The sequence below is a fragment of the Pieris napi genome, chromosome 23 (genome assembly GCF_905475465.1).
Source record: "Pieris napi chromosome 23, ilPieNapi1.2, whole genome shotgun sequence".
NCBI lineage: Eukaryota > Metazoa > Arthropoda > Insecta > Lepidoptera > Pieridae > Pieris > Pieris napi.
In genome coordinates, this window is record NC_062256.1 from 6,751,792 (window position 1) to 6,779,701 (window position 27,910).

Sequence of the window (27,910 nt, forward strand, 5' to 3'; positions counted from 1 at the left end):
TATACCTATTGATAGTAATAAAATTAGAAATTATTCTAATCGGTTAAATTTGTTTTTTTTTTCACTGCCCTCCGTATAACAGAAACTCTCTATAACGAAATAAAACGCTCGATTCCTTGATATAAAGAGTTATAAAGAGCGTTATAAAGAGTTTACACTGTATATGTTATAACAAGTTCTTTTACATCAATTTTATTATTAACATAGTATAAAAGAAAGTTTGACAGGCACCTCCATTTTATTTTTAAGATGTTTGATGCTAAAAAACAAATTTAAAAATATTTCTAAATATGTCTCGTTCTATATCGGTCTGTATTGTACCGTTGCATTTTTTATAAAGTAGTCAGAACTTATAGACATATAACTAAGTAGGTTTTAGATTACACGAGTAGTACTTTAATAGGGTTTACTAAATAGTTATTATTCAGGGTTTTTAAAACACTCCATTCCTTATTGTAAATATTTTGTTACCCGATAACTTTGCCTACGTGGATTTCCTGTATTGACTTCTTCAACAATAATAGTTGCACTTCAGCTAATTTAAATAAAACCACTATTAATCACCTTTTGTAAAAAACATAAAAATCCGTCTCCTTTATACACGGGACTACATTTTACTACGGTTTTGCTTTAGAAAACATATTATGTTAACATTGAATTGCACCACTCAAATAAATTCATACTTAATCTATGCCTACCTTCGGACAGGAACAGACGATCTGCATCAGCTGGCTGGTCAGGAGCTGGGCGGTGTCTTAGGGTCACATGGAGAGAGGGTCCCCGCGGAGGAACTTCAGGTGGCGCTGGCTCCGGTGGGGAATCACACTCTCTCTCACTTTGGCAAACATTTGTTGGACCTAAAAATTATGTAACTGATCACAGCCTCTGCGGTGATCATGTATTTGGGATGATAATTTCAATTATTTGTGATTCATCCAATCACAGACATGAGCTATCTTTCAGTCAGTCAGTAGTTGAAGAGAACGCGTGTTGTTCTGGTTCTACTTAAAGTTACTTTAAGTTCGCCGAGTCGTTTAAGAAACCTTGCTGTGTTTATTATTTTTATTAATTCTACATTAGAATCATTTGTATATTCACGGATGCTTGCGACTTCTTCGATATAAAATATCCTCACTTCGATAAAAATAGTCCCCTCGTGAGTTGTATGCTGACATATTGCCGGCTACTCGATTGTGAGTGCACGGATCTGGTTAGCACTGCGCCTTATATTCTTATGTCATTTTCACATCTGTATATCCATTCTATCCGATATTTTCATAAGTGTCAGATTGTCCTCGTTTTAACATGTGTGATGTTTGGGAGCAAAAATAAAATAAAAATGTAAAAAAGTAAAGATTTGTAAATAATCAAAATATAATTATTCATAAAGGCGCTACAACCTCTTTAGGTCTGGGCCTCAGATTTCTGAATCTGTTTCATGGTCATTTTTCAATCTAATAGGTGATCAGCCTCCAGTGCCTGGCACACGCCGTCGCATTTTTGGGTCTAAGACATGTCGGTTTCCTCACAATGTTTTCCTTCACCGTTCGAGCGAATGTTAAATGCGCACATAGAAAGAAAGTCTATTGGTGCACAGTCGGGAATCGAACCTGTGACCTCAGGAATGAGAGCCACTAGGCCAATACTGCTCAAACAGGTGTTAATAAAGAAATATTTAAAATCTGTTTCTAAATTTACAGTTACTGTTCTGAAGTCAAGGGCATAAAAAGGACTGTGCATGTTGTTACGAGAATGTAAGTGCGTGCTCTTATTTCACCATGCCTACTGCTGATAGTTGGCGATAGCGTTAGTGATAGATTGATAGTGATTATTATTAATTACTTAAAGAATGTGGAACATGGTGTAATGTTTGCAGCTCCTTACAAACATTGTGTAAAACAAATAACTTGGCGATTAAAACGAGTGGCGGAGTGTTTATTGCCAGTTCTTCTCGTCCGTTCTACACTCTTGATTTGAGAACTGGCAGTATATCTAAAATTATAAGCATTTAATATGTATTTCTTTATTGTGTGCACATTGTGTGTTTTTAGCATTAGCAATTAATAATAATAATAAAAACAACGTTTGGCCTTCCTTACCATAGGAATAATACTAAATATATTATACATTAATTTATTGGTGTTGGGATAAGAACTAACGACCTCGCTTGAGTGTCGCTTGAAAACGCGGCTTGATCAACATTCAACACTGCTATATAATAATATTTATAGATATGACCAAATAGTTTTGAACCGTTTCGAAAATTAGTTATATTATTAATTGTAACTTAACTAATCAACGTCAAAGTAAAAAATCATTTATTCATATAGATAACACAATGTACACTTATGAACGTCAAAAAGAAATATACATTAGTGCTTGTAATTTCACGTTTAATGGCAGGTCTCAAATCAAGGGCGTAGAACGGAAGAGAAGAACTTGCAATAAACTCTCCGCTCCTCTTTTTAATAGCCAAGTTTTTGTTTACCACAACGTTTGTAAGGAATCTTTAGTCGAAATCAAAACGCTTTTTCTATCTGATCGTATCAAAAATTACTCTCAAAAGATACGTTTCACGTATTGCTTATACATAATATATTAAACTTGTGATGAAATACGCACATGCTATCACATATTCCGCTACAATCGAGAAATGTAAGGAATGAACGAGGCATATATTCAATAAATACCGTTATAGTTGTTAGGTATTCTGTGTGTAGCATGCCTATTATAAGCGTAACTCTAAGGTGGGAGCATGCCTTTGATGAGAATGCTCGGCATACTTCAACAAAGCCCGACGCACGCGTTAGCATAACAGCGTAACAATGTTATTAGCAGTCATAATTTTTCAACATATTTTATTATGCAAAGGGAATCCATTTTACATAGTTGATACATGATTCCAGAGTATATGGTTGAATATCGGCTATACGCCTTAGATGTTTATATTTAATAATAATAAATCGTTTATTCGCAATGAAAGTGGTACATTTATTTATATTATATTTATATTATATTTATATATTTTTTTTTTATTTAAATTTTTACGCAGTAATAAAAGATGATTTATAAAATGTTTTTGATCAATTAAAATTAAATTTTAAAATATATTTAGAGCTAGATCTCGATATCGGTGAGTTTTGCCCTAAACGGGTAGTTTTGGGTGGAAGAAATGCCAAGAGGGTAACCGAAATTTAAACTTAGTTAAAGGTTTATATCGTCAAAATGACCATAACTTTGGTACAAAATATTAGAACTCTGAATGATATATTAAAGGCTTCTTGCAGAGGCTATATTAGCCATATATTAATGAAATAAAAGGCAAACAGACATCACCTGATGTTAAATGATGCCGCCGCCCATGGACACTCACATAGCCAGAAGGCTCGCAAATGCAGTGCCTTTAAATATTATGTCGGATATACATACATTTGTTACAGAATAGTAACTATAGACTGTTATTAACTAAATACCATTGAGGTTGCATTGTCTCGCCCCGCGGCTCGCGCTGTCATCCTGCCGCCGACCCCGTCGTGACAACGTGCCCCCCTCATTGTTGAATATTTCCTCGCCTGGGAAGCATAATAATTATCGAATAACTGTATATCCTGTATATCCAATTGAGGTAAAATCAACGTTACTTTCTAAACATTTATTTATGAGTTTTTTTATAAGATCTGTCTTGCTTCTATATAAGATAGAGAGATAGCAGAGAGATAAACAAATTTTTGTATCTTATTAAGAATTTTCTTTTCAGCTGATTACGTACTAACTTTTTAATTTAGGATTAAACATTACAACGAGAATAAACATTATAACGAGACAGAAAAAAATTCTTCATTCCCTTATAAGATTGATTTATTAAAGAAAAGTAAAGTAAAAAAATCATTTAATCATATAGGTAATATAATATACACTTATGACTCAAATCAAGGGCGTAGAACGGGAGAGATGAACTGGCAATAAACTCTCCTCCACTCTTTTTAATCTCCACTATTTTTTTTACACAACGTTTGTAAGGAGCTGCAGCCATTACACCATGAGATTTCAAGTAATTAATAATAATAACACAAATAAAAAAATAAATAAAAACAAACACTTGTCCTCTGTCAGCAGAAGGCATGGTGAAATAGAAGCACGCACTTACATTCTCGTGGGAACAACACGCAACACGCAAACACATAGTCGAAATAACCAACATCACCGCATACACGAATTCAAGTACGACCGGTCACCACAAGCAGCACCCGTTCACGAGTATGACGCATGGACGCGTTATTTGTTAAACAACACACTTAAAAATGCGTTCCATGTCCTTATAGGCATGCAGACTCGTTTTATAAAAAAAATATTGTTGTAGAACCCATTTCATTTATGCCAAGCCGAAAGACATCACCACATTGTGTCATTGACTTTGATATATGTAAACTAATTAAAAATATTAGTGAATACCTGCCTACAATACTGTATAAGTACGTACCTTTGGAGTTCCTATTGCGTCTATAGAAGCGGCGGTTAGTGCTTTCGATCGGAAATGGCGAGGCCTGTCGTTGTGGACTGTTGACGAAACGGGGCTTTTCATCACCACCTTCAGAACCATAGATACGTCGTTGCTCGCCTGCAAAAAAAAAAGTGACTTTGTGACTTTGGATTCTAGTATATATATTATATATACTATACATACAACGTATACAACACAAGTATATTCTAAAGTTTAACACTGTGTCTATTACTGATAGGTACCCCTAATCGGAACAGTCACTTCACACATCATTTCATAATTGGCGGAAATTTCAATGGACTGATGTACCCCACGGTTCTTGTAGGTCTTGAATATAGGGGCAAACGGACAAGGAGGCTCACCTGATTTTAAGTGATACCGCCCATGGACATACACTCTACTAGAAGACTCTAGAAATAGTTCACTTATGTAAACGGCATAAAAAAAACAGTTTTTAGGCCTGGGCCTCAGATTTCTGTATCTGTTTTATGATCATGTCAATCTTATATGCAAGTAGATGATCAGCCTTCTGTGGCTGACACACTCCTTCGACTTTTTAGGTCTAAGGCAAGCCGGTTTCCTCAAGATTTCCTTCAACGTTCGAACGTATGTTAAATGCGAACATAGATATTCTATTGGTAAGTCTACCTCAGGGATGAGAATCGAAAGCTAAAGCTACTAGGCTAGCTCTGTTTATAAAAAATAAATAAATAAATCAATGGACTACAACCTCTTTAGGTCTTGGCCTCAGATTTCTGAATCATTTTTAAATCTAACAGGAAAGTAGGTGATCATCCTCCTGTGGCTGACACACGCCATCGACTTTTTAGGTCTAAGTCTAGATTTCCTTCAAACGTTCGAATGTTAAATGCGCACATAGAAAGAAAGTCCATTGGTGCACAGCCGGGGATCGAACCTACGACCTCAGCTATGAGAGTCGCACGCTGAAGCCACTAGGCCAAAACTGCTCTGCTTACACCAAATCAAAAACGATCTGAAAACCTTAAATATTCAGTAGCCTTGTATTCAGTAAACCTTTGTATATAAAACAAAAGACGGTACAAATGTCCTTGGTTCCTTTACAATAACACTCTCATAATTAATTTAAGCCATTGTTTTTAAGAACAACTGAGTTTAATAATTCTTAACCAGAACATAAGTGCGGATGTTGTGGTCAAACTGGCAGAGGGTACTCGCCGCGGGGTCTAAGCAGCTGTGTAAATAATACTCATATTAAAACAGAACACACACTATGAAAATAAGGGGAGAGGTTCGTTATAAGCTGGATCCTGAGACAAAATGAAGTATACGAAAACGCGTCTTTCTCTAGAACATTGTCTAGTAATAGATTATGACACACTGCATGTGTGACAACCATATAGAAGACAGTTTCCTTCGTCTATATCTATTCCCCACATAATTATTCTTTACAATTATTACTAATTAATAATAAATAAATAATAAAAAAAATTGCCTATATGTTATAACTAATAATATATAGGGCCTCAGATTTCTAATCGGCAAGTAAGTTGAAAGGAATGCCTTCCCTTCTCCTCCCAATAGACCATTGGTGCACCTCCGGGGATCGAACTACCCCAGAAATGAGAGTCGCACGTCGAACGCACTAGGCCAACACTGCTCCAATAAAAAAGCATTCTGTGTGCCTTCCACAAAAAAATCCTCTTAAAATACCCTTACCTTTCAGTAAATATAACTATGTATAAATGTTATTTTAAGTTAAACAGTGGGGATCTAACAAGTTCGACCTCACATCTAAAATTACTGTTTTAACAGGGCTTAAACGTAACATTAACTTAAGGTCTACAAATAGCCAAAGGCTATGCAAAACTAAGCACCTTGCTTTAGTTTACTCGGCGAATTGGAAACTCAATTAGTGGGTAAAACGACTGGATAATTGTACAAGTAATCATGTGTTTTGCTTTATTATATAAGAGAGATAACTTAAATCTTTATTTAATAATATTATTAACCATTGGCGCTACAACCTTTTAGGCCTCCGATTTCAGCAGATGAACTAATGCAACAGTTGTGTATTTAAAAAACTAAACGTTCATATAAATATAGATTAATACATTTCTTCTTCTGATCTGGTACACTCTTGACAGGGCGGCCGTGATCGCTATGTAGTAGTAATAGAAGGGGCAGTTGTGATGCGCTTCACGACTTCACATCGTTGCCTATTAGAGGTCATCCTGCTGCACTGGTTGACTGAAACTCCTCCGGCGAACTTGACCTGGTCAGTCCAAGGCGTAGGTGACCTTCCGCGCAGTCTAGTGCCTTCCACCTTCCCCTGGACGACAAGGCTTTCTATGGACTGATCACCACGCCGATATACGTGTCCGAAGAATGTAAGGATGCGTGATTGTACTGCACACTGTTTTACTGTTTATTAACACATTTAATATGCATTAAATAATTTTTATTCAATAGTTCACTAGTGTAAAAGGCAATAAAATCAAAATAAGTCAGTTTTTAGGTCTGGGCTTCAGATTTCTGCATCTGTTTAGTGATCATTTGTCAATCTAATAGGCAAGTAGGTAGCCTCCTGTGCTTGACACAGCGTCGACTTTTTAGGTCTAAGCCGGTTTCCTCACGATATATTCCTTCACCGTTTGAGAATAACCAATGGCGCAAGGTTTCAGGTCTGGACTTTAGATTTCTGCATCTGTTTAGTGATCATTTGTCAATCTAATAGGCAAGTAGGTAGCCTCCTGTGCTTGACACAGCGTCGACTTTTTCGGTCTCAGCCGGTTTCCTCACCATGTTTTCCTACACTGTTTGAGCGAATGTTAAAGCTGCACATAGACAGAATTCCATTCGTAGCTGGGGATCGATTCTAAGACCTCAGGGATGAGAGTCGTTCGCTGAAGCCACTAGGTCATCGCTGCTCCTGTTTTAATCAGTTTCTAAATCTTTCGAGACACTAAAACGCCTCGTATTGTATCCGTTATTACAAGAAGCCGGTACTAATATTTGGGATCGGCATTATAATAAGATCATGTCGTTAAATAAGATACCAACGGATACATGATATTTCCAGTATATGGGTTTATCGAGGATTACCTTATACCGAAGGAAAAGCAATAAAATTATCCTGTTTCTTAAGCTTATTGTAATCTCATAGTTATTGTCTTTAGAACATGTAGGTATATAGATTCTTCATTTTGCAAAAAAAATTGTTTTAATCACTGAGAACCAGTTGACAAAAATTAAGCCAAATCATAAAATACATATTTGGTTATTTAAGTTTGTTTTGCCAACATTATTTTTGGGAAGAAAATGCTGCAATTTCTGTAGTATATGTCATATTACAATTACTTCCACCATTCGTAAGTTATGAAACTGACTGTTATCCTAATTAGATTAAATAAAGTAGGAAATATACACAAAACACGTACATAACTAAGTATTGAAATGCTCAAGCGACGATATCCGTTGAGATCACAAAGAGATTGCAAAGAACGTAATTAAGGTTGTGTACAAATGTGCTAGTAGTAATAAACAGATAAACAAAAAGGCAATTTCAGTTACATTATGTCAATCACTCCTTCACAACACACAGTCAATCAAAAACTGATATACGCACACACAGGCAAGGCCTATTCATATTTAATTGTGATAAATAAAAAAATTTAAATACCTGCATTATTAAATCACGCATTTTAAGATAATGTAAAGTGGAAAAACCATTTTGTAAGAAAAAGCTTTTTTATTATTATTATTGTTTGTTTATTGAAGTTCACCATTTCATATATAATGCTATATCTACAGTATATGTTATGAGGTATTTTTTCTAGAATACATGACAATTATGGTAAAATAATTGTTACAAAAAAAGTCAGAAATCATTTATTCATGTAGGTGACACAATGTACACTTATGAATGTCAAAAAAGAAATATGAATTAAATGCTTCTAATTTTACATTTACTGCCAGTTCTCAAATCAAGGGCGTAGAAAGGAAGAGAAGAACTGGCAATAAACTCTCCGCCACTCTTTTTAATCGCCAAGTTTTTTGTTTTACACAACGTTTGTAAGGAGGAGCAACCATTACACCATGTTCCACAAGACATCTTAAGTAATAAATAATAATAAAATAAATTAAAAACAAAGATTTGTTTTCTATCAGCAGGAGGCATGGTGAAATAGGAGCACATACTAACTCGAGCACACTCGTGGGAACAACACGTAAATACATAGTCGAAACAACTAACATCACCGCATACACAAATTCAAGTACGACCACTCACCACTACTAGCACCCGTTCACGAGTATGACGCATGGCCAGCCATCGGACCCTCGCCATATTTTAGGGAGAGAGACAACCCGACGCATGGACGCCATAGTAAAATAGCGGATTAGGAATATTTTAGACACTAAACAATGCTTTTGTCTAAATCACTCCTCAAGTACATATCACACACACTCACTTATAAATTATACAAGCTTATACTTGTGTAATTTGTATGTATAGACAACAAACCATTTTGTACGAAAAGGTAATCATTTTTGCTATATATAAATTAATTATTATGGTAGGGGAGCCCAAGAGGGGATTTCGGGATTTACTAAAGCGCGGCAGATTAATATATAGGGGGATACCTTGTACCCGGTTAAGTACCTCCACAAAATATGAGGCCCATATATAAGGCCGCACGTGAAGGAGACAGGATCAGTTTAGTAAAAAAAAATTGACCATCAGGAATTCCCGAGCGCGTCAGATTAAGGTAGGGTGAGTTAATTACATCCTAAAAAGTGTATATTCCACTAATCTGACAATTTGAGAGTGACGGAAAGAAAGGGGAGGGCAACAAAGTTGTAAAAAAAAAACGTCATCTCGACATTCTCGAGCGTAGCTAATTTTTTTTTATTTTGAAGGAAATAATTCAAGAATAATGAAAAATATATAATCTGACGATTTCCGCAAGCCGAAATAACAAAAATTCGTCGATAAAGTTAAATGCGTGCAGCTGCGTGATGCCTACATTTCCTTAAACCGATCGGAATCTACTAAACGGCGTTCTAAATATTTCCCTCAAAATTACATTTCCTGTGAATTTGAACCGATTCGGACCGATAGATTTTGAGAAATTTTGAAAAATCTTAAAAAAATAAGAAATAATTTTTTTAAAGTGGTCGATCAACTTCAAAAACTAATCCGCCTTTGAGCTTGAAAAACCACGTCGATCGCCACCAAGCTGGTCAAAAGCGGTTGATTCGTTCGAGAGATATCGTACACGAAAGAAACCCGAAAAAGTGTTTTTTCGGGATTACTCCGAAATTTGTGGTTCGATCAATTAAAATTGCAAAATGACTTATGAGGATAATAAAACTGCGTCGAATGCCGCCAACCGCGTGAAAATTGCTTGATCCATTCAAAAGTTATTGCGGTTTGAAAATTCCAAAAATAGTGTTCTATGAAACTTCTATCAGACTTTCGAGCTTGGAGAGCTCAAATGCATAGAAATGTTATTTCTTTGAACTCAGCGAGCTCAAAATTGAATTTTAAGCGCCCAGGAATGGAATTAGCGGGAAGTTGCAGGGATGGCCCTTTAGGTGAACCGTTTTTCTATTTTTTTTTTTGTCAGATCAGGCGAATCCCTCTAGATAATCGTCAGATTATGAGACAGTACGTTTAGAACATAAAGATGAACCACATATATCTTAATCTGACGCGCTTGAGTATTTCAAAATTGCGATTTTTTTTTGCAAATTAAGAAAATGGCTGTGGGTTTGCGTCCCATCGAAGTCGTCAGATTAGTGAATGAGAGCTTTTTTTTGGTGCACTTAACACTCCCTTAGAAAATCTGACGCGCTCGACAAAAATTTTTTTTTTTTAATTTTCAACCCTTAAATACAACCACCCGCATCATGCAAACGATCAGATTAACATACGTACATTATTAAAAATACGTAGGGCATAGATGCTATCAATATCTGACGCGCTCGAGGATGTCCATGCAACAGTTTTTTTTTACATATTTAACTATCTATAGCCGCTTCCCCCACCGATGAAAAGGAATTTATCATATAACATTTTTTTCTTCTTTTTATCTAAGCTTTGCATCCCAATAGGTCTCTACGACGCTCGAGTAAATCCCCATTTAGCATCGTGGGCTCCCCTACCATTATAAAAGACACCAGTTTCCTATAGGTACACATCTTTTTAAGATTTTGTGTTTGATTTTACAAAACAACCAATAACTCCCCCAGAGTAGATCATTACTATTGCTGTATCGTATTACTTTTTCATTGTCGATTTATCATTGATTAGGTTGAGATCAGATATTTCATCTTATGCCTACTCGAGCTCGCAGACAGGTTTATTATTTAATATTCATAAGATATCCCAATTCCACCTTTATTTATTAGGCTTTAAGACTCATATTTCCACGTTTATATCCCTATGTTGCTTCCCCTCGGCAAACAAGGGAAGATTGAATATGAAAATTTAATCGATTAATTCATTCGATCACTTATACATCTTTTTATTATTTATGGATTCGCGTTCCACAACGAGAAAGAAATGGGTCATTTATAGGTAAATTGTTTAAGTTTTACTTTTATTTACATACACTAAGAATAATTTAAAAAAAATTAAATAGGCTAATCGAAATTTACTTGTTAAATTAATTGTTCTGTAGGTACATATACTAGTAATTATGTTAAATTATAATGAATTTGATTTGTACGATTGTTACAAAATTTCAGTAACAGCCCGATTAAAAAAAATCTTTCAATATTAAAAAATTAATTTTCAGTCATTATCATGTGTTTATCATTAAACTTTATTTTTTCTCTTTGTTTTGTTAGTTATTGAGCTAGTGGCTTCAGCGTGTGACTCTCATCCCTGAGGTCGTAGGTTCGATCCCCAGCTGTGCACCAATGGACTTTCTTTCTATGTGCGCATCTAACATTAGCTCCATCGGTGAAGGAAAACATCGTGAGAAAACCGGCTAGCCTTAGACCCAAAAAGTCGACGGCGTGCGTCAGGCACAGGACGCTGATCACCTGATCCCTTCATCATGAAATCTAAGGCCTAGACCTAAAAAGGTTGTAGCGCCACTGATTTATTTTTTATTTTTGTTAGTTATTAGTTGCCTTTATTAATAATTCATTATTTTATTTCTGTTCTCGCATTATTATTTAATTCTTGTGCAATATAAATAATTCGAAATTCAAATGCGTACTTTCATAGAATGGTCCAATCACATCCTACAAATAATGTATCTTCACTTCAACTATAATCCTACATTCAATAAATTCAGCTTTATGTTCTTGGTAAATAAGAAATATATGCATTGTATATTTGTTAAAAGCAGCGCAGAACTCACAAGTTTATTCAACATTTATGGAAATTCTCTTACACAGTAACAAGTTGTTTTAACATTAAATACTAGTAATGGTTGCGAAAGGAATACTTAAATAAGCAGTAAGCACACTCAACGTGCGGCGCTTTAATAAACAGAAACGTTTGCTGGAAAGAAAATTTATTCAAAGGAAAATGATACCTACAGTGATGAGCCGAATTAAATTTTCAAATACAATCGCTGTATTTACCCTAGAGAGAACCTATGCGGTGTATATTAGGAGCTTTCATTAATAATTTTATTTTGGTTGAACTCGTTCTCCAGGGCCTGGAAGATTGTAACGTAAACCAATAATTTTATTGGCTCTGAGATCGTGCCTTTAATTACGTTTGCATTTTAGACAGAGACATAACATTTATTACTAACGAAGCACACACACTAAATTATAATCAGATTAGAGGTAAGGAAAAAGGAAGATATGTTAGGAATTTATTTGTCATTAAAATATTAAAAGTGTCGAAAATTAATACAAATTATAGATTTAATTTTTTAAATGTATTTCTTCGATAATAAAAACACGTGGCATTTTAATTTACAATTCGTCATTTGAGACTTCAATAAATGATTTTGCATAAAATACTAATATTTCATAAATTTTCTTTACGAAATTTTAATTTTAAAAATAGAATTTCTATATGGTAATTCTCCCTTCTCAGTCTCTCTCAATCGGTCTCAATCGCTCTCTCCCTTTTCTTCGACAAAAACTTCGTGACGTTCTGTAAAAAATTTACCTTCAAGTTAATTAGTGTGTAATGTGTGTGTGTTGTTTTGAAATCTTTCCTGTGTAAAGTTTTCTTCCTATGTACGTAATTAACACTGGCTCTTAGACCTACAACGCACTAGCGGCTGGCCGCAATGCGGTGTGCCGCTGCCGCACATCGATTATTATATGAAACCGCACGATAACAACGCACTGACTTGCGGTCAACCGTCAACCGCTCCGGTTGATCTGGAGCTCCGGCGAGCCGCACCGGTTGAATGATGCGGCGCGCCGCGTCCCCTCCACGCACTCGGCGCGGTTAGCCGTCCTACCTACGTCATCACATATAATTATTTAACAAATGTAAACAAAATATTGTAAACCTATTTTAAAAGAGTAAAAAATAAAAAAATAAAATATGTTTATTATGGAACATAAGATACATGTATCACTTATTCCACGTCATTCAATTTGAATTTGTAATATTTCAAGAAGTACTGACGAGTGACGATTGCGGCAGACCGCAATAGGACCGCAATAGGGACGGTTAGCCGGAATACGGCAGGCCGCTACGGCGGACCGTATATACCGCGGCCCGCCGCTAGTGCGTTGTAGGCCTTTCAATGACGGCAGTCCGGAAACTGTCACACAATACTGGTCAGATTTTATAAAAAAAAATTCAAAGATTCAACAGTAGCAAGGATTCCATCGCCACTGGGATATCAGTATTAGTCTTAAATACTCTTATTATTTTAATATCAATAGTGACGAAGATGTTACACGAACGGACACAGCACTGAATATACTGAAAACGATTCGTATCTTTAAATTATCATTACGTTAGTCAATGTAAAAGTATAGATAGAAATGAAATATATAATAATATATTTAAAACATAAATATTATTCTCATATAGAATAGAATAAGATTAGTAATCAAATGTGGTTTTAGTAAAATAATCCCTTGATTGACTGGACCGGCCCGGATAAATATACAATAAACATATAATACAATCAAAAACAAATAGAGGTTATTTTTTATTCATGGCAACTCTTAATATTACTGACGATAATACGCATTGAGTGTTGCCAGATTAATTTAATTATAATCGGAATAATTTATATGATACCTAATTATGAACGATGATATTGGATTCGCCTAATTGTTTATAATAGGAGCTAATTAAGTTATTATATTAAAGCTTTCTACGTCAATATTCTTCTAATGAGGCATGGGGTTCATTTCTACGTCATTGATATTTTAAAAGTAAGGAGCTGTGTCCATCTGAATCGAATCCAGGAGTTCAAGACTCTTCATAGGTATAATATAATTATCCATAGTGCCTCGTAGTTGTGCATTAGTTAAAACATTTATAATAGTTCAACGTAGGTACATTTTAACTGTCACCAGCTTTGTGTTAACTGTTAAAAAAGTATTACAAAGAATTGTAGCTGTTATGTTGGCAATGCACTGTTCGTCAAATGGTCAGAAAATGTATTGTTTTAGTACGGTTGTTGCCAGATTAATGAGATGTTCGAATTAGGACCAGCTGAGTTTCATCATCGGACGTCGAGGCAGTATACGAAATTCCTCCCGTATCACCTCGACGTCCGTCGTTCCACAACTATAAACAACCTGCGCTCCCATGTATTTCCGAACTACTTCGACTTAGGGTCCGTCAAGACCCAACAACGTACCCATTTTTAAAAGGCTGGAAAAACACACTTGCGAGCCCTCTAGCTATATATAGGTGGCGGAATCATTTAACAGCAGAGTAACCGAATTACAAATAGATGTAAAAGAAATTCGCGTTAAGACAGTCTTAATGTAATCCATTCCAGACTTAAGTAAAAACTGTCCTCTAAATTAGATTGCAATGCGCAAAAGCCAAAATTTCTACGAAATTGCGTGATAGCAACACTTAATTTACAAGGCCCATTTAATTTGAACTATTTTGAGGCTCACAGTGGAATTTAAATATCCAGAGATAAGAAGCTCACGCGAGTGCTACGCCACAACGTCGTTTGGCCATAACACTTAAGAGTTGAGCTTTTCATACATTTCGTTATTGTAATTTTAATCTTTTGAACCAAAAGCGTAAATACACAATACTTATTATATATTATTTTACGTCATATTGATTAAATTGTTATCGACATCCCAAACACCTGCAAGATTAGAAGTCTGTTATTATTTTCTGACCATTTGACGAACAGTGCATTGCCAACATAACAGCTAAAATTCATTTAATACATTTTATTTGGTGACATTTAAGATGTAAAGAAAAAACTTTTTAACCGGATTAAAGTTATGTATTATTATAAATTACAATTATTTAACATAATTTTAAATTTATCCGATGTTTCGCGTGCTTTACAGCGTGCGTGGTCTTTATATATAGAGAAGACGGCCTAAAATTGTCAAACACCTGGGATCCAATAATATACAAATTAAAATCTCAAGAATAACAATCCGCGAAAATAGAGGACACCGTGAGCCATTTTTGCCAAAACCCTCCATCTTTTAGTCGATACCAACTCCGGGAAAATAAAATATACAGATAATGCAACTTTCTCTACAGCTGTGATTGACATTTTTGACATTCAACACCTTTTGTCTTCAGTCGTGACCACGCACGCTGTAAAGGACGCGAAACGTCGGATAAAATTAAAATTATGTTAAATAATTGTAAATTTATAATAATACATAACTTTAATCCGGTTAAAAAGTTTTTTCTTTAAATGTGTAAAGGTTATGTCAATAAAAGACAATACTATTTATGATGTCCCCACGTTGAACTATTATAAATGTTTTAAATTAGAACATTCTTTGATAATGCAACAACAACAATAGGTTGACATCCTCTGTGCTTGATAAGATGTGGGTATCTGTATAAATGTATCAACGTAAAAAAACGTTCCTACTGTTGACAGAGTATCTCCAATTTAAATAGTGCAATCGTGCAATGGCCGTGCAAAGTGTAGATTAGTCACGGTACCCATCAATTACTCGTAATCCCGGACACGTGCGCACGGCTCTTTGCAAATCTACGGAGATAATGAAATTTTCCTACCACTGCTAAGGCCAGTTGAATGGAACTATTATAAATAGCAGCTTTAATTTGAACTTTCAAAGTTTTTCTGTGACGTTTATATACAAATCGTTTGTTTGGTATATATAAACGTAATATAAAAATAATAAAAGTAGACTAAGTCTCCAACTAATATTTTTATTGAACTCTGTGTCTTAGAGAGTACGACCTACATTACTTAACAATTATTTAGATTATATACACATATTAAATAATAGTCTATACACTACACGGTCAGCTGCGAACTATAGGCGCCGCCATATTGACCTTGGCTGCTATGACGAGCGCCTTTCACTTTATCCCTACTCCGCGGCCGACCGTCACGCGACATGCAGCACACAGACGAAAAAGTTTGAGATGGTGTAATAAAAGTTTCACTTTAATAAAAATGCGAATGAAGTGACGTATGAATGACGAATATTATTAGTACCATTTGTCATTTATTTTGTTAATAGATGCCGCTGCCAGCTTAATAACACGTGATATCAATGCTGTTATTATATTTGTATTAGCGTCAATGAACTGCCAAAGTTCTTCCTGAGTAGATAAAACCGCCATCAACGCAAACTCCAAATTCCCTAACTTCTTTCTGAACTCACTCCAGTGAGAATACGTCCTGCCTTTCAGGACCAATTTCAATTGAACCCCCCTGAAAAGATCTCCCTGAATTCTAATCCCAATTAGATCCTACAGTTTGTGATCATTAAATAACAGAAGTATATGTAACAATCAAACAGATTAGATTTACATTACAATTTACATATAGACGCTGGAGGAACGTATTATTTTGTATATAGACGTTTTACTTTATTTACTTTTAAAAGTATACTGATCCACTGATTTTAATCGCAATTTAAATATTGTTCAGCAATCAGTAGTTCGTCTAAATCTCAACCGAATAAACGGATTATTTATAGGCGATTTAACACTTACGATAAATAACAAAATGTTACTGGTTGTATAAAGCTATTACGATTTTCCCTTACGACATTGTCATTAGTGATAGTTAAGTAAAAGAAAACAAAACTGTTATTTGAGATGAAACCATGAGACAGTTTCGAATGTATTTTTTGTGATTTTGTCGCCTTTTTTTATATAACAGTCATCGCAACCCATAAACACCCATTTGTAGTGGATGAGTTGCCGGCCTTTGAGGGAGAAGTAGGAATGCAACGGCCCTTATCGCTAACAGCGAATTCTTCCAGGCAAACATAGTAATGAAAAAACACTTAAAACAAAAGACTCAGCAAAATACTATCTCTACCTATGTGCTGTAGGTGGATGTGATGACATCCATAAATTAACCTTACCTCGGATCTTCATTTACGTGTCGATAAATTAACTAATCAAATGAAATTTAATTAGAGTAGAATGTTAAACGATGTGCCTTAATGCCAAAATCTAAAGTAATAAAAAAATTACGTAGGATCTCAGCGCTCCGTTGGAACTATATAGCGCGAACACGCATTACTTGAATAGAATACGGAAATATTTCACAAATTGTATGGAAATTCGATCTAACTTGCGTAGAGACGTATAATACACATAAAGTTCATGCCTTCTGAAGCATAGTTAAGTTAAGAATGTAATAAATTCGGGTTTATTGCCGGTAAAGCTGAAAAGTATTCGATTACACCAAAGACAAAAAAAAAATTTACCCAAGTGCAAATTAGTTTAATTAAAAACAATGTTTTTTTAAAGAAAAGGGAGCCAACGGGCACTCACTTGATGTTCAGTGATACCGCCGCCCATGGACACTCAATGCCAGAGGGCTCGCGAATGCGTTGCCGTCCTTTTAAAAATGGGTACGCTCTTTTCTTGAAGGACCTTAAGTCGAATTGGATCGGAAATACTTCAGTGGGCAGCTACATAGCCACACAGTGGTGGTGTGCGGTAAAAACTGCCTTGTAAAACGCTCAGTTGTTGAACGACGGACATCGAGGTGATACGGGTGGAATTTCTGCCTCGACGTCCGATGATGAAGCTCAGCTGCCGGTATTAATCCGAACATCTCCTCTAAACACTTTTCATCGTAAATGCGGTAGAAGTTAAAAAGTTAAAAATTGTTGTCCGTGGTCTGCAATACCTGCCCTTTATGGGCGTCCCGTAGACTGGTTATTATATAATTACATAACAAAAATAAAACTAAAATTTGTAAGTTATTTTTTTGTCTTCTCTATTATGGAACTGTATTTTAATTTTTGTAAAATTTATGTTCACCTTAATTATCAAGTATTTTAGCATAGATTGTAATTTAGACTTTAGAAAATCTATTTTATATGATGTGCTGTACTTTTATTAATAAATAAAAACTTTTTTAATGACATAAACACCAAGATAGGTCCTGTCGGGGCACACCACTGTACGAATTCCATTACTTAAATCTAAAGACTTAAGATATACAATTCTGAATACAGTCAATACAAAGACACAGAGGTCGATTATATACGGAGTTGTGTGGGATGAGAAAAATAATCATAAAATGAATATTACGGGATTACACTGTAAGGTGTGATTCGGAAGAGCATTGAAACTTATCGGTACAAGTGCGTCTCCTTGCAATACTCCTCTGACTGATTGTGTATGTCAGATATGGTCAAGTCGGTCGAGAAAACAGTACCTAGCCTTATCTTTTAATCAGCCGCGACCAGTCGCTTCCAGCTTCCTTTGTTTTATGACCCTTGTGCAGAAACAAAACAGACCGACTTCAATCGTTTATAGAGAAAACGGCCCTAAGGCAGCAAGCGGCCCTACGCCCTTTGTTTTCCCAGTTCGACGGTGACCAGCTGAGAATTCCCGCAATAAGTAAAGGGTAATTAATTTCTCTGAATTTCTGTTTGAGTTTGTTTGGGTTAAGCGCGTTGATACAACCATATTATGCGGAAGGTCGAACGGTTGACTTATTATAAAAAAGTGCGTGCGTAAAAGTACACAGAAGTGAAGCTTCTTTGTAAATTAATTATTACTTAGGTAAAAACCCCAATAGACGACCATGTACCAGTATATGATCACTCCATGTATTTGTATATCTATATTCACACTGTTTACACACTGTATACGTGCTAATGATAATATAATTTAATAAAAAATCTGCGTTTACTGCACAAGACGTTAAGCGACAGAATTGCCGTCTAAATATGTAACTACTAAACGAATACATCGTCAAATAGCGTGTATTTTTCTCGATCTCCTTACACTCTCTCTCAATCTTTCTCACTATAGCTCTCTACCACCTCTCGCTCCAAAGCTATTTCCTTCATGCTAAGTTCGCCCTTTCTCACTCTCTCTCAATCGCTCTCTCCCTTTTCTTCGACAAAAACGCTGCTCATTTTCATGACTCTAATATTATTATTATTATATCCGTAAAAATGTTACCCTCATGCGCCTAAAAAATTTCACTTTAATAAATAATTAAAAATAGCCTGTGTTCGAGTACTATCGTACTGGATTACATTAACTTAGTTATTTATTTATTGTTACGACCTCCTACAGAGGAAGGCCTCATCAAATTCTTCCATTTGTCTCACATTTAATAACATATTAAGACCATGAATATGATTGCACGTGAGACTGAATAACTTAAACGTAACGTACCTAACTGAATTCATAAGAATTGCATTATTTATAATTAGTTAAAATAATGCAGAAAAATTGTTAAGGCTTTTGGTTTTTTCATTTGATTATATTATGTTTTTAGGTCATTTTTATATCAATAAGTTGTCTATTATATAGACATGCTTATTGATAGATGTAGGTTTAGGGAATAAATAAAATTTTCACTTATAATACCACAAGAGCTTAAAAATTATCGGATATTTCCCGATAGGTTCGTTGCAAACAATTAATATAGTCGTCATGACGACTATATTATTTGTTTGCAGGGAACCTTGAGGGAAATGGCCGATAATTTTGAAGCTCGTGTGGTATTCGGGGGATTATTTTTCCGACCCAAATGTCGGCCAATACAATTGCACCATGAGACGAAATGTACAGTTAACAAATAAGAATTTCATAATGAATAAAACAACTACTTAATACTTTTCTTGAAGCAACGACCAGAGAAAATTTTCACAAAAAAATTTCAGTATAATACCATGTAGGTTGTACCACGTGACGTCGAATGGTGCAATTCTATTGGCCGATATTTGGGTCGGAAAAATAATCTATATTATTTTCCAATCTTTCCCCGCTATCTCTTTAGTTTCATCTCCCCAGGTTTCTGGTTGGCGTCCTCTATTTTTAAATGTTGATTGACTATACTATACATTTTTTAACACTTCCTTGTACGGGAAGATAATATATTTCGGTAGTAAATCTTAGCTTAAAAGTTCAGGCAACCTAGACTAAAAAAATATATTTTTTTACATAATTCGACAATTCTAGTACTTTCCAGCAGCATCATGCTCATGAAAAATGAAAATTGCAGTCAGAATCACAATCGCTATAGATATCAGAAGTTATATTATAAAACTGTAAAGCACGTATGTATACCAATGTTTTATTTAAAAACCAGATTGCGTTATTTATAGTTTCATCTAATTTTTTTCATATAAATTATCGTTGAGCGTGAAGCTAAAATGTTCTGACTTTGTGTTCCCGTGGCGTGCCTCACCGCAGGAATTTCTAAATCTTATAAGATAATGGATCGTTTCAAAAGAAAAGAACCTTCCGGGCTTGGAACTTTTGAATTCCTGACTCGTAATTAATAAAATTACTTTTGGGAGCTTTTCTCGACTTCAAAGTATTTTAGCATAAAAGAAAATGTTAAGTAGATGAATTATTTTTGAATGATAAAGAGAACAATTTTAGATATTTATTCACTTAGGTTTTTGGGACTTTTTAATTTCTTTTTTGAGTCCCATTGTAGCACTGTGTCTTACATTGTTTTTTAATGTAGTCAAATAGCCTAAAGAATCTTCTACCGTCGAGATATATCGCCTGAATTGTATCAGTTAATGTATAACTAACGCACCACTATACCTCGGAAATGTTTTTTATAGCTGTTTTAGTATTGTATCAATGCACGCGAAGAGAAGAGAACTTATGTTAATCGATTCAGACATATCAATCAAACATTCATTAATATCGCGTTTAAGTATTAAATTCGCACGGAGAAATATCCGTTAGTGCACAGCTAACAATGCTCTCACATCTCAAAATTCTTTTACAAAGAGTTCCAGTCCGTTATATCTACGCCTTTGTGTTGAGAACTGGTAGTATATTTAAAAAGCTTTCTATTAATGTTCATAAGTGTACCTTAGATAAATAAGAATACTATATATTACTTTGAATTTATCAGAAGTGACCTGAAAGGACTACTAGAACAACATTTGTTTTTAATGGTATCCGTCTGATGGCCTGAAGGGCCTTTACAGCTCAGCTCGGGCTGTTTTGGCAATGGGCGTCTTCTGTGGGCCTCGGCTTGGGCCGTCGCGAGGTGGTCAACCGCTTGAAGAGTAGAACGGTAGCTCACTGGAGTGAGCGACGTACGAAGTAAAGGTCCACGTTTTCCCTGGTGAAGGTTGTTTACCCTAATCTAATCGTTATTAATTAAATAAGATCGTTTGGATCCGTAAGGAAACGTACCAACGGGATGGAATTCTTGCTTACTCGCTACCCCCTTGACTTGCGAACGAGCCTAGCTCCGCCGAAATGGGATAATTTATTATTTATAATACAACACTTATTCACATTTATGAACGTATTAAGTTAACGCCGTTAAGTAAATTATAATTGACCCGTCGCGCCATCTATCGGTCGTAGCCGGAGTATTATATACGAGCATAAATATCGTATAAATTTTATACGCAGTCTGTGGTTTTCTGAAATCTCTGAAAATAAATCTACCTAAGAATGGAAAACGCATTTAGACTTTAACAAGCGATGCAATTGATCTTCAAGATTTATGGGATTCCATTCAATGTTATCCTCGAATATCTTTTTTCTTGAAAGAAAAAGCTTTTGTTTGAGATACCATGATTCTAATGAGCACTTATTATAAGAGCTTTATATAACGAGAGTTCACAAGCAACGGGAGCGACTTATAAGAGAAACTTTAATGAACATTTTATATATCAAATAAGAAATATTAAATATAAAACTCTTAAGCTATTAAATTATATATCACTGGCTGATAGAGGTGACCCGAGGGATATTGTCCTATTATAAATATTGACTTAGTATAATTAAATAAAAAATATGTAGAAAAACATGTCTTTCTTCTTTATTCTCTCAATCTGACAGTTATATCAAACCACTGACACTTATATTAAACAAATGATACTTATATCTAAAAACTGACAGTTACATCAAACAACGTTATTTTAAACAACTAAGAGTTTTGTTTAATCAATATTGTCGTTAAGTTTTCTTAAACATCCTTCATTTTTTTCTTAAGAATCTTCTGCTGACAATAACCAACAAAAAAAATTGCTAAATTGTTCCATGCATTCACGCGTGATGCGCGTGGTGGAAAATAGAGATTAATTTTTATATTTATAGAAATTGTGTGTACATACTAATTTATCATTCTCTTTACAATGCGTTGATTGACTGAAGTTTCGTAGCCCCAATGGGGCCTGCGACGGACACATTAATGCATTCTTAAAGCTGTAATTGTTACCAAGAGGTCACTGAGAGCCCTAATATATTAAGTCAATGTCCAATTATATTAGTGAAAGGTCGGTGGCTTATCACCAAGTACAGTCGAGTACAGCCCGCATAGATCGAGGCCATTGACACAATACTGATTTTGTTTGTGAATACCCCTATTTAATTAATTGAAGTCCGATAAAATAGATTTTATTGAACTTTGCTTTACGTTTCAGACTTTTTATAGGAATATCGTTCGGATTCGCTGATATCTTTAGAAATACGCTTTTACGAATTGAATTTTTATGACATTTTCTATTGATACTCTAAGACCCTATATAGCATATAACTTCATATAACTCTCTGCATCTTCTACCGCAGTTACCATGGAGGAATACCTGTATCTTCTCGAAGTCCGACTTTCCACAACTGAGCGTTTCATAAGGCAGTTCATGCGGCGTACCACCACTAATTGGAGCCATCTGCCCACTGCAGTAGTATTCCAAACCAATTCGACTTAGGGTCCTTCAAGCCGGCCACGCACCTGCGCACTTTCTGGCAGTAGTGTCCGTGAGCGGGTGGTGTCATTGGTTACATCAGGTGAGCATTTAGCCCGTTTACCCCCTGTACTATAAAAATTACCTGATCCAAGAATGTTTCGATAAATTAAAGTATAATTAAAAAGTCTAAATAAGATAAAATAATTAATTTGTACTACATATCAAACTTTCCTAGTTTTAAATATAAACTATAAAGTGATATTACAAATTAATTTCTTAAAACAATAAGTAGAAATCTCATTTATATATACTTGTATGTATGTTAAATAAAATTTAAGCCGGGAAAACTTGTGTTCGTTGTACGGCAAAATAATAACAGTTTCGTAGGTATTTACCTGTTTCCTATTCTTTTTAACTCTTTACTGTTTATTAGAAAGGTTAAACCCCTTAGTGCTTTTTTTGTACTGTTAGTTTATATATATTAAGCAATAATAAATAAATCAAAAAACCTACTATTTCTATAACAAAAATTTTCAACGATTAAAGTTGTTGATACACTACTTATAATAATTATAAGTGTGACTCATTAAACCTAAGAACAGCTTTTACATGTTTGTTTATATTATTATTATTTTTAAATCTTTTTTAGTTTATTTTAAATTTAGTTATAGTATAAGATCCCGCTATACAACGACCTTCACCGAGATGCTTATTTAATGAAACTTATTTTATATTTAATTTAATATGTCAATAAATATAATCCATATGGGTTGCCTAGCAAATTTCAGTCCAGAGTATGTTTAATTAATATTTAAAAAAAAAATTTTTTTTATAATTTGCATGTAGTAAATTTTTTGAACTTTTTTCAATCAATATTTTTAATCAGGGTAGTATTATATATGTATCACTATAACCTTCTTTTATACTAAAGATGTATATATACTTTAGTGTCACATAAAAAATATACACATAAATAATTAATTGATTAAAAACAACCTAACGTTTGCATATTCTATGGGCTTCATACTTTCGATTGGTATAGAATTTATCTAGTAATCATACCGGTGAAATGTTAAAAAAAAAATTTTTTTTTTTATTTAATTAAACATACTCTGGACTGAAATTTGCTAGGCAACCTATATGGATTATATTTATTGACATATTAAATTATATATAAAATAAGTTTCATTAAATAAGCATCTCGGTGAAGGTCGTTGTATAGCGGGATCTTAGACCATTAGTGTTATACGTTATTTTAAGTTTTTTTTGATAATTATTTATGCACTTCTTGTACTTTACCCTCTGTAGGTGTTCTTCATACTAGGGTTGCCTGGAAGGAATCGCTTGTTAGCGGGGTCGTCCGTTGCATTATAACTTTTGTAACCTGTTTTTGTTATATGTATATAAGTTAAATAAATAAATAAACTTTATATATATGTACCTATAATAAACTACTGACCCAAAACTAGACTTATTAAAAACCACTATCAGTAAATCCTTGTTTCATTTTATGCATAAAGCTTTTATGTGGGTTTTGTTACACATTGTAATATTCCCGTCTCTCCCTATCATTTCATTATTCAGAACCGGGACACATCATGACTTTATAATGTATCAATATTGCCGATAAAGCGCCCCACCTGCCGGCGTTCTCAACCACCTGACAGGTTACCAACATTTATAATAATCACGTTTCGCTCAGCATATGGCCTTTTAACGGACATATATCATGGTATATAGTATAGTTACATAGTCTCGGCCTCTGTAATTCAATTTCGTTAAATTTTCGGCTAGGTTTTTTGGCTAGAAATTATATATTTATAACTTCACCACATCATCATCATACAAGTTATCTTTTCTAAAATATGTCAATTTTGATAAACATAAATGTTACAAAAAATAAAAATATTACACTTATAATATTATCATAACAATAACTCAACACCACTCATAACCACTACTTGTGGTCACTGGTCGTACTTGAATTCGTGTATGCGGTGATGTTAGTTATCTCGACTATGTATTTGCGTGTTCTTCCCATGAGAATGTAAGTGAATCCTCCTATTTCACCATGCCTCCTGCTAATAGAGGACAAATCTTTGTTTTTAATTTATTTTATTATTATTTATTACTTAAGATGTCATGTGGAACATGGTGTAATAGTTGCAGCTCCTTACAAACGTCGTGTAAAACAAAAAACTTGGCGATTAAAACGAGTGGCGGAGAGTTTATTGCCATTTTTGATGTTCATAAGTGTACATCGTGTTGATAGTACTTGCTGGTTCACTCAACCATAAAGATTAAAAGAACAAATCATGACAGCTGAGGTACGAACGCAAGGCCTTGAGTTAATGACCTCACCCTTAATCTACCACTAGCTATAAATGACTATATATTTTTTTTTTTTTTTTATTGAGAAAAAGCTTGCCAACGCTTGGCACACTGATACATTGGTAAAAACAAACACAAAATACAATTTTTAATGTGTCAAGCACTTATAGGCAAAACATGACATACATATAGAGATCATAAAGAGATTATTAAACAAAACCAACAAACCCACAAAAAAACCAACCAACAAAAAAAACAAAACAATAACTTATCAAAGAAAAAATTCTAATTACAAAAAACTAAACAAAAATCCATATTTTTATACTGTGAAGTGAGCAACTATGTATATCTAGACCTAGCTCGTTTATAAGAATGCTTAATCTGGACATCGGACATAGTATTCCCCTTTTAATCATTAAACAACTGTTTAATATTTACATCAAAATATCGCTTAAGCGTATATAAAACGCAGACGGAAACCAGTTTATAAAATCTAATATTTTCCTAGATACGGAGCCGCCTTAATCTAATAAACCGTCTATTTTGATTCCAGAAAGGTAATATCACCTCCCTCGCTTTCGAAAAACAATAACTGGGAAACATTCTCCTTATACAAAAGAGTCCCTCAATGAAGTTGCACGTCGAAGAATTTCCATGCAATAACGGTAAGGATTCTTGTGGAGCATGCTTCGTGATATTGCGCTAGGCCTTCTAATAACAACGGCACGGGAGGGAAATGTAATGGAGACTTCTTATATTATTTCGAGTATTGTGAGTATGTTTTAAGGGATTTTCTTTCTTTAATAACATATCTATTAACTCTAGAAAGAGTATTTAGACTATATCTTTTGGCGTCAATTATAATTAACTCTTCTTAATGTTATGTCTATGATTAATCAAGCTAAATGTACTTTCTTTGCAAATAAACGATTTATTATTATTAAAAGTGCGTAATTGCAAGCCTTCACTTAAGTTTAGCCTCTTCGTTAGCCTTTATCTATTAAATATATTATGTTTTAGATTGACTTTAATGTAGATACTTTTGCAAATAGTATATTATTTAACTAAGAAAACTATACTTGCTGAATATGTCTAATACAGATTTTATATCTGTGCGATGTGCTGGTTTATTAAGAGTTATTTTTAGTAAGTTAGTTAGCTGGTAGGTAATATTTATTTATTTATTTATTTCGTAATCCTACAGCTAACATAAATTATATATAATAACAAACAGTTACACTGAAAATATAGCCAGAGATGGAATACATAATATATTTTAAAAATGATAAATAAAATCCTTAAATAAATAGATTTTCGTACACGGTTAATACTCTATTGAATTAAAGGTTTACGCTTTAAATTAATCACAATTTTCTAATGCTAAAATCAGATGTAAAGTGCTTTCTATATTTATAAACATATATATATAAGATATACATCATGCAAAAAAATAAACACAGATAGTCCAAATACTATGTATTTATTTAGTATACCCATTATGTAACATCAAAACATTTCCCAACCATGATACTAGCTTCGATGATACGAGATCAGACGTTATGCATTTTTTCAGCAAAATTTTAGGCATCAAACGCCGTTAAAAAAAATTTGTGTGTATCTCTCAGCGCATATCGTAGACCTAACAAATCGACGGCGTGTGTCTAGCATGACTGATCATCTACTATCTATGAGAAATAAAATTATCATGAAACACATTCAGAATCAATACTACGGACTACTGTGTAGCTCTCATAGTCTACGGCGTAGAACCCTCTACACCTACCCATTTATAGTTATTTATAGTATCTTTATAGTATCTTTATGGTATCTTTATAGTATCTTTATAGTATCTTTATAGTATCTTTATAGTATCTTTATGGTATCTTTATAGTATCTTTATAGTACCTTTATGGTATCTTGCCAACCTACAGTATCATAGCTTGAAGATAGTCTAAAACAATTCTTACGAATGTCACTCTTTACGTTCGATCGAATATACTCACTCAGTTTGTTTTTGCACTTGTCACGTTTGCTAAGAACATTACTAAAAGTCTACAGTGAAGTTGCTAAAACTCTACAGTGAAGCTTTTCTTGACCATGAAAAAACTTAGGAAACAATTTTTCGGGTATTTTTAATAAATAATAATCAATTAAAAAATAACCTTAGTAAACTAACACAATATTGTCTTGTTTAGGCATGTAATTAATTAAAAAGCCGAGAGTTTAACAGCAATGAAGATATTAAATAGCCGATATTAATAAATGGAATTTAAAAAGAGCACTGTTGGCAGTGGTCTTCAATGTGCGACTCTTGTCCCTGAGGTCGTAGGTTCGAACCCCGGCTGTGCAGCAATGGACTTTCTTTCTATGTGCGCATTTTACATTCGCTCGAACGGTGAAGGAACACATCGTGATGAAATTGAGGCGGTGATTGACTATTATCGGTATCATAAAGTCAGTCAACACCATTAATACAATTCCACCATTAAGTCAATATTAATTCAGTCTCCATCAATATTGAGTTAATGGTGAAGACTGAATTAATGATAAATATAGACTTAATGGTGGAATTTAATTAATGATGAAGACTGAAATGATATGATTTGAATAATAAGTACCAATGGACTTTATGTCCGTGTGCGCATTCTTCATTCGCTCGAACCAAAAAGTCGACGGTCACCTACTTGCCTAGAATGAAACAAGAAAACAGATACAGAAATCTGAGGCCCAACCTAAAAAGGTTGTAGCGCTACTGACTATTTAAATTAATAATTTAAATAGACATATATAACGCCTAAACCACTC

At 34.2% G+C, this 27,910-nt stretch overlaps 1 protein-coding gene across 1 annotated transcript in view; it reads right to left on the bottom strand.

The window, feature by feature from the left end:
- Nucleotides 1–617: 617 nt before the first annotated feature.
- The window catches only part of LOC125061553, a 138,123-nt gene continuing 110,830 nt past the window's right edge, over nt 618–27,910 (bottom strand). The window contains exons 3-6 of the mRNA XM_047667024.1: nt 4,481–4,618; nt 3,474–3,572; nt 699–857; nt 618–628 (exon numbers count right to left, since the gene is read on the bottom strand). Coding sequence (XP_047522980.1) covers nt 618–628; nt 699–857; nt 3,474–3,572; nt 4,481–4,618 — 407 coding nt within the window. The remainder of the gene's footprint in view (nt 629–698; nt 858–3,473; nt 3,573–4,480; nt 4,619–27,910) is intronic.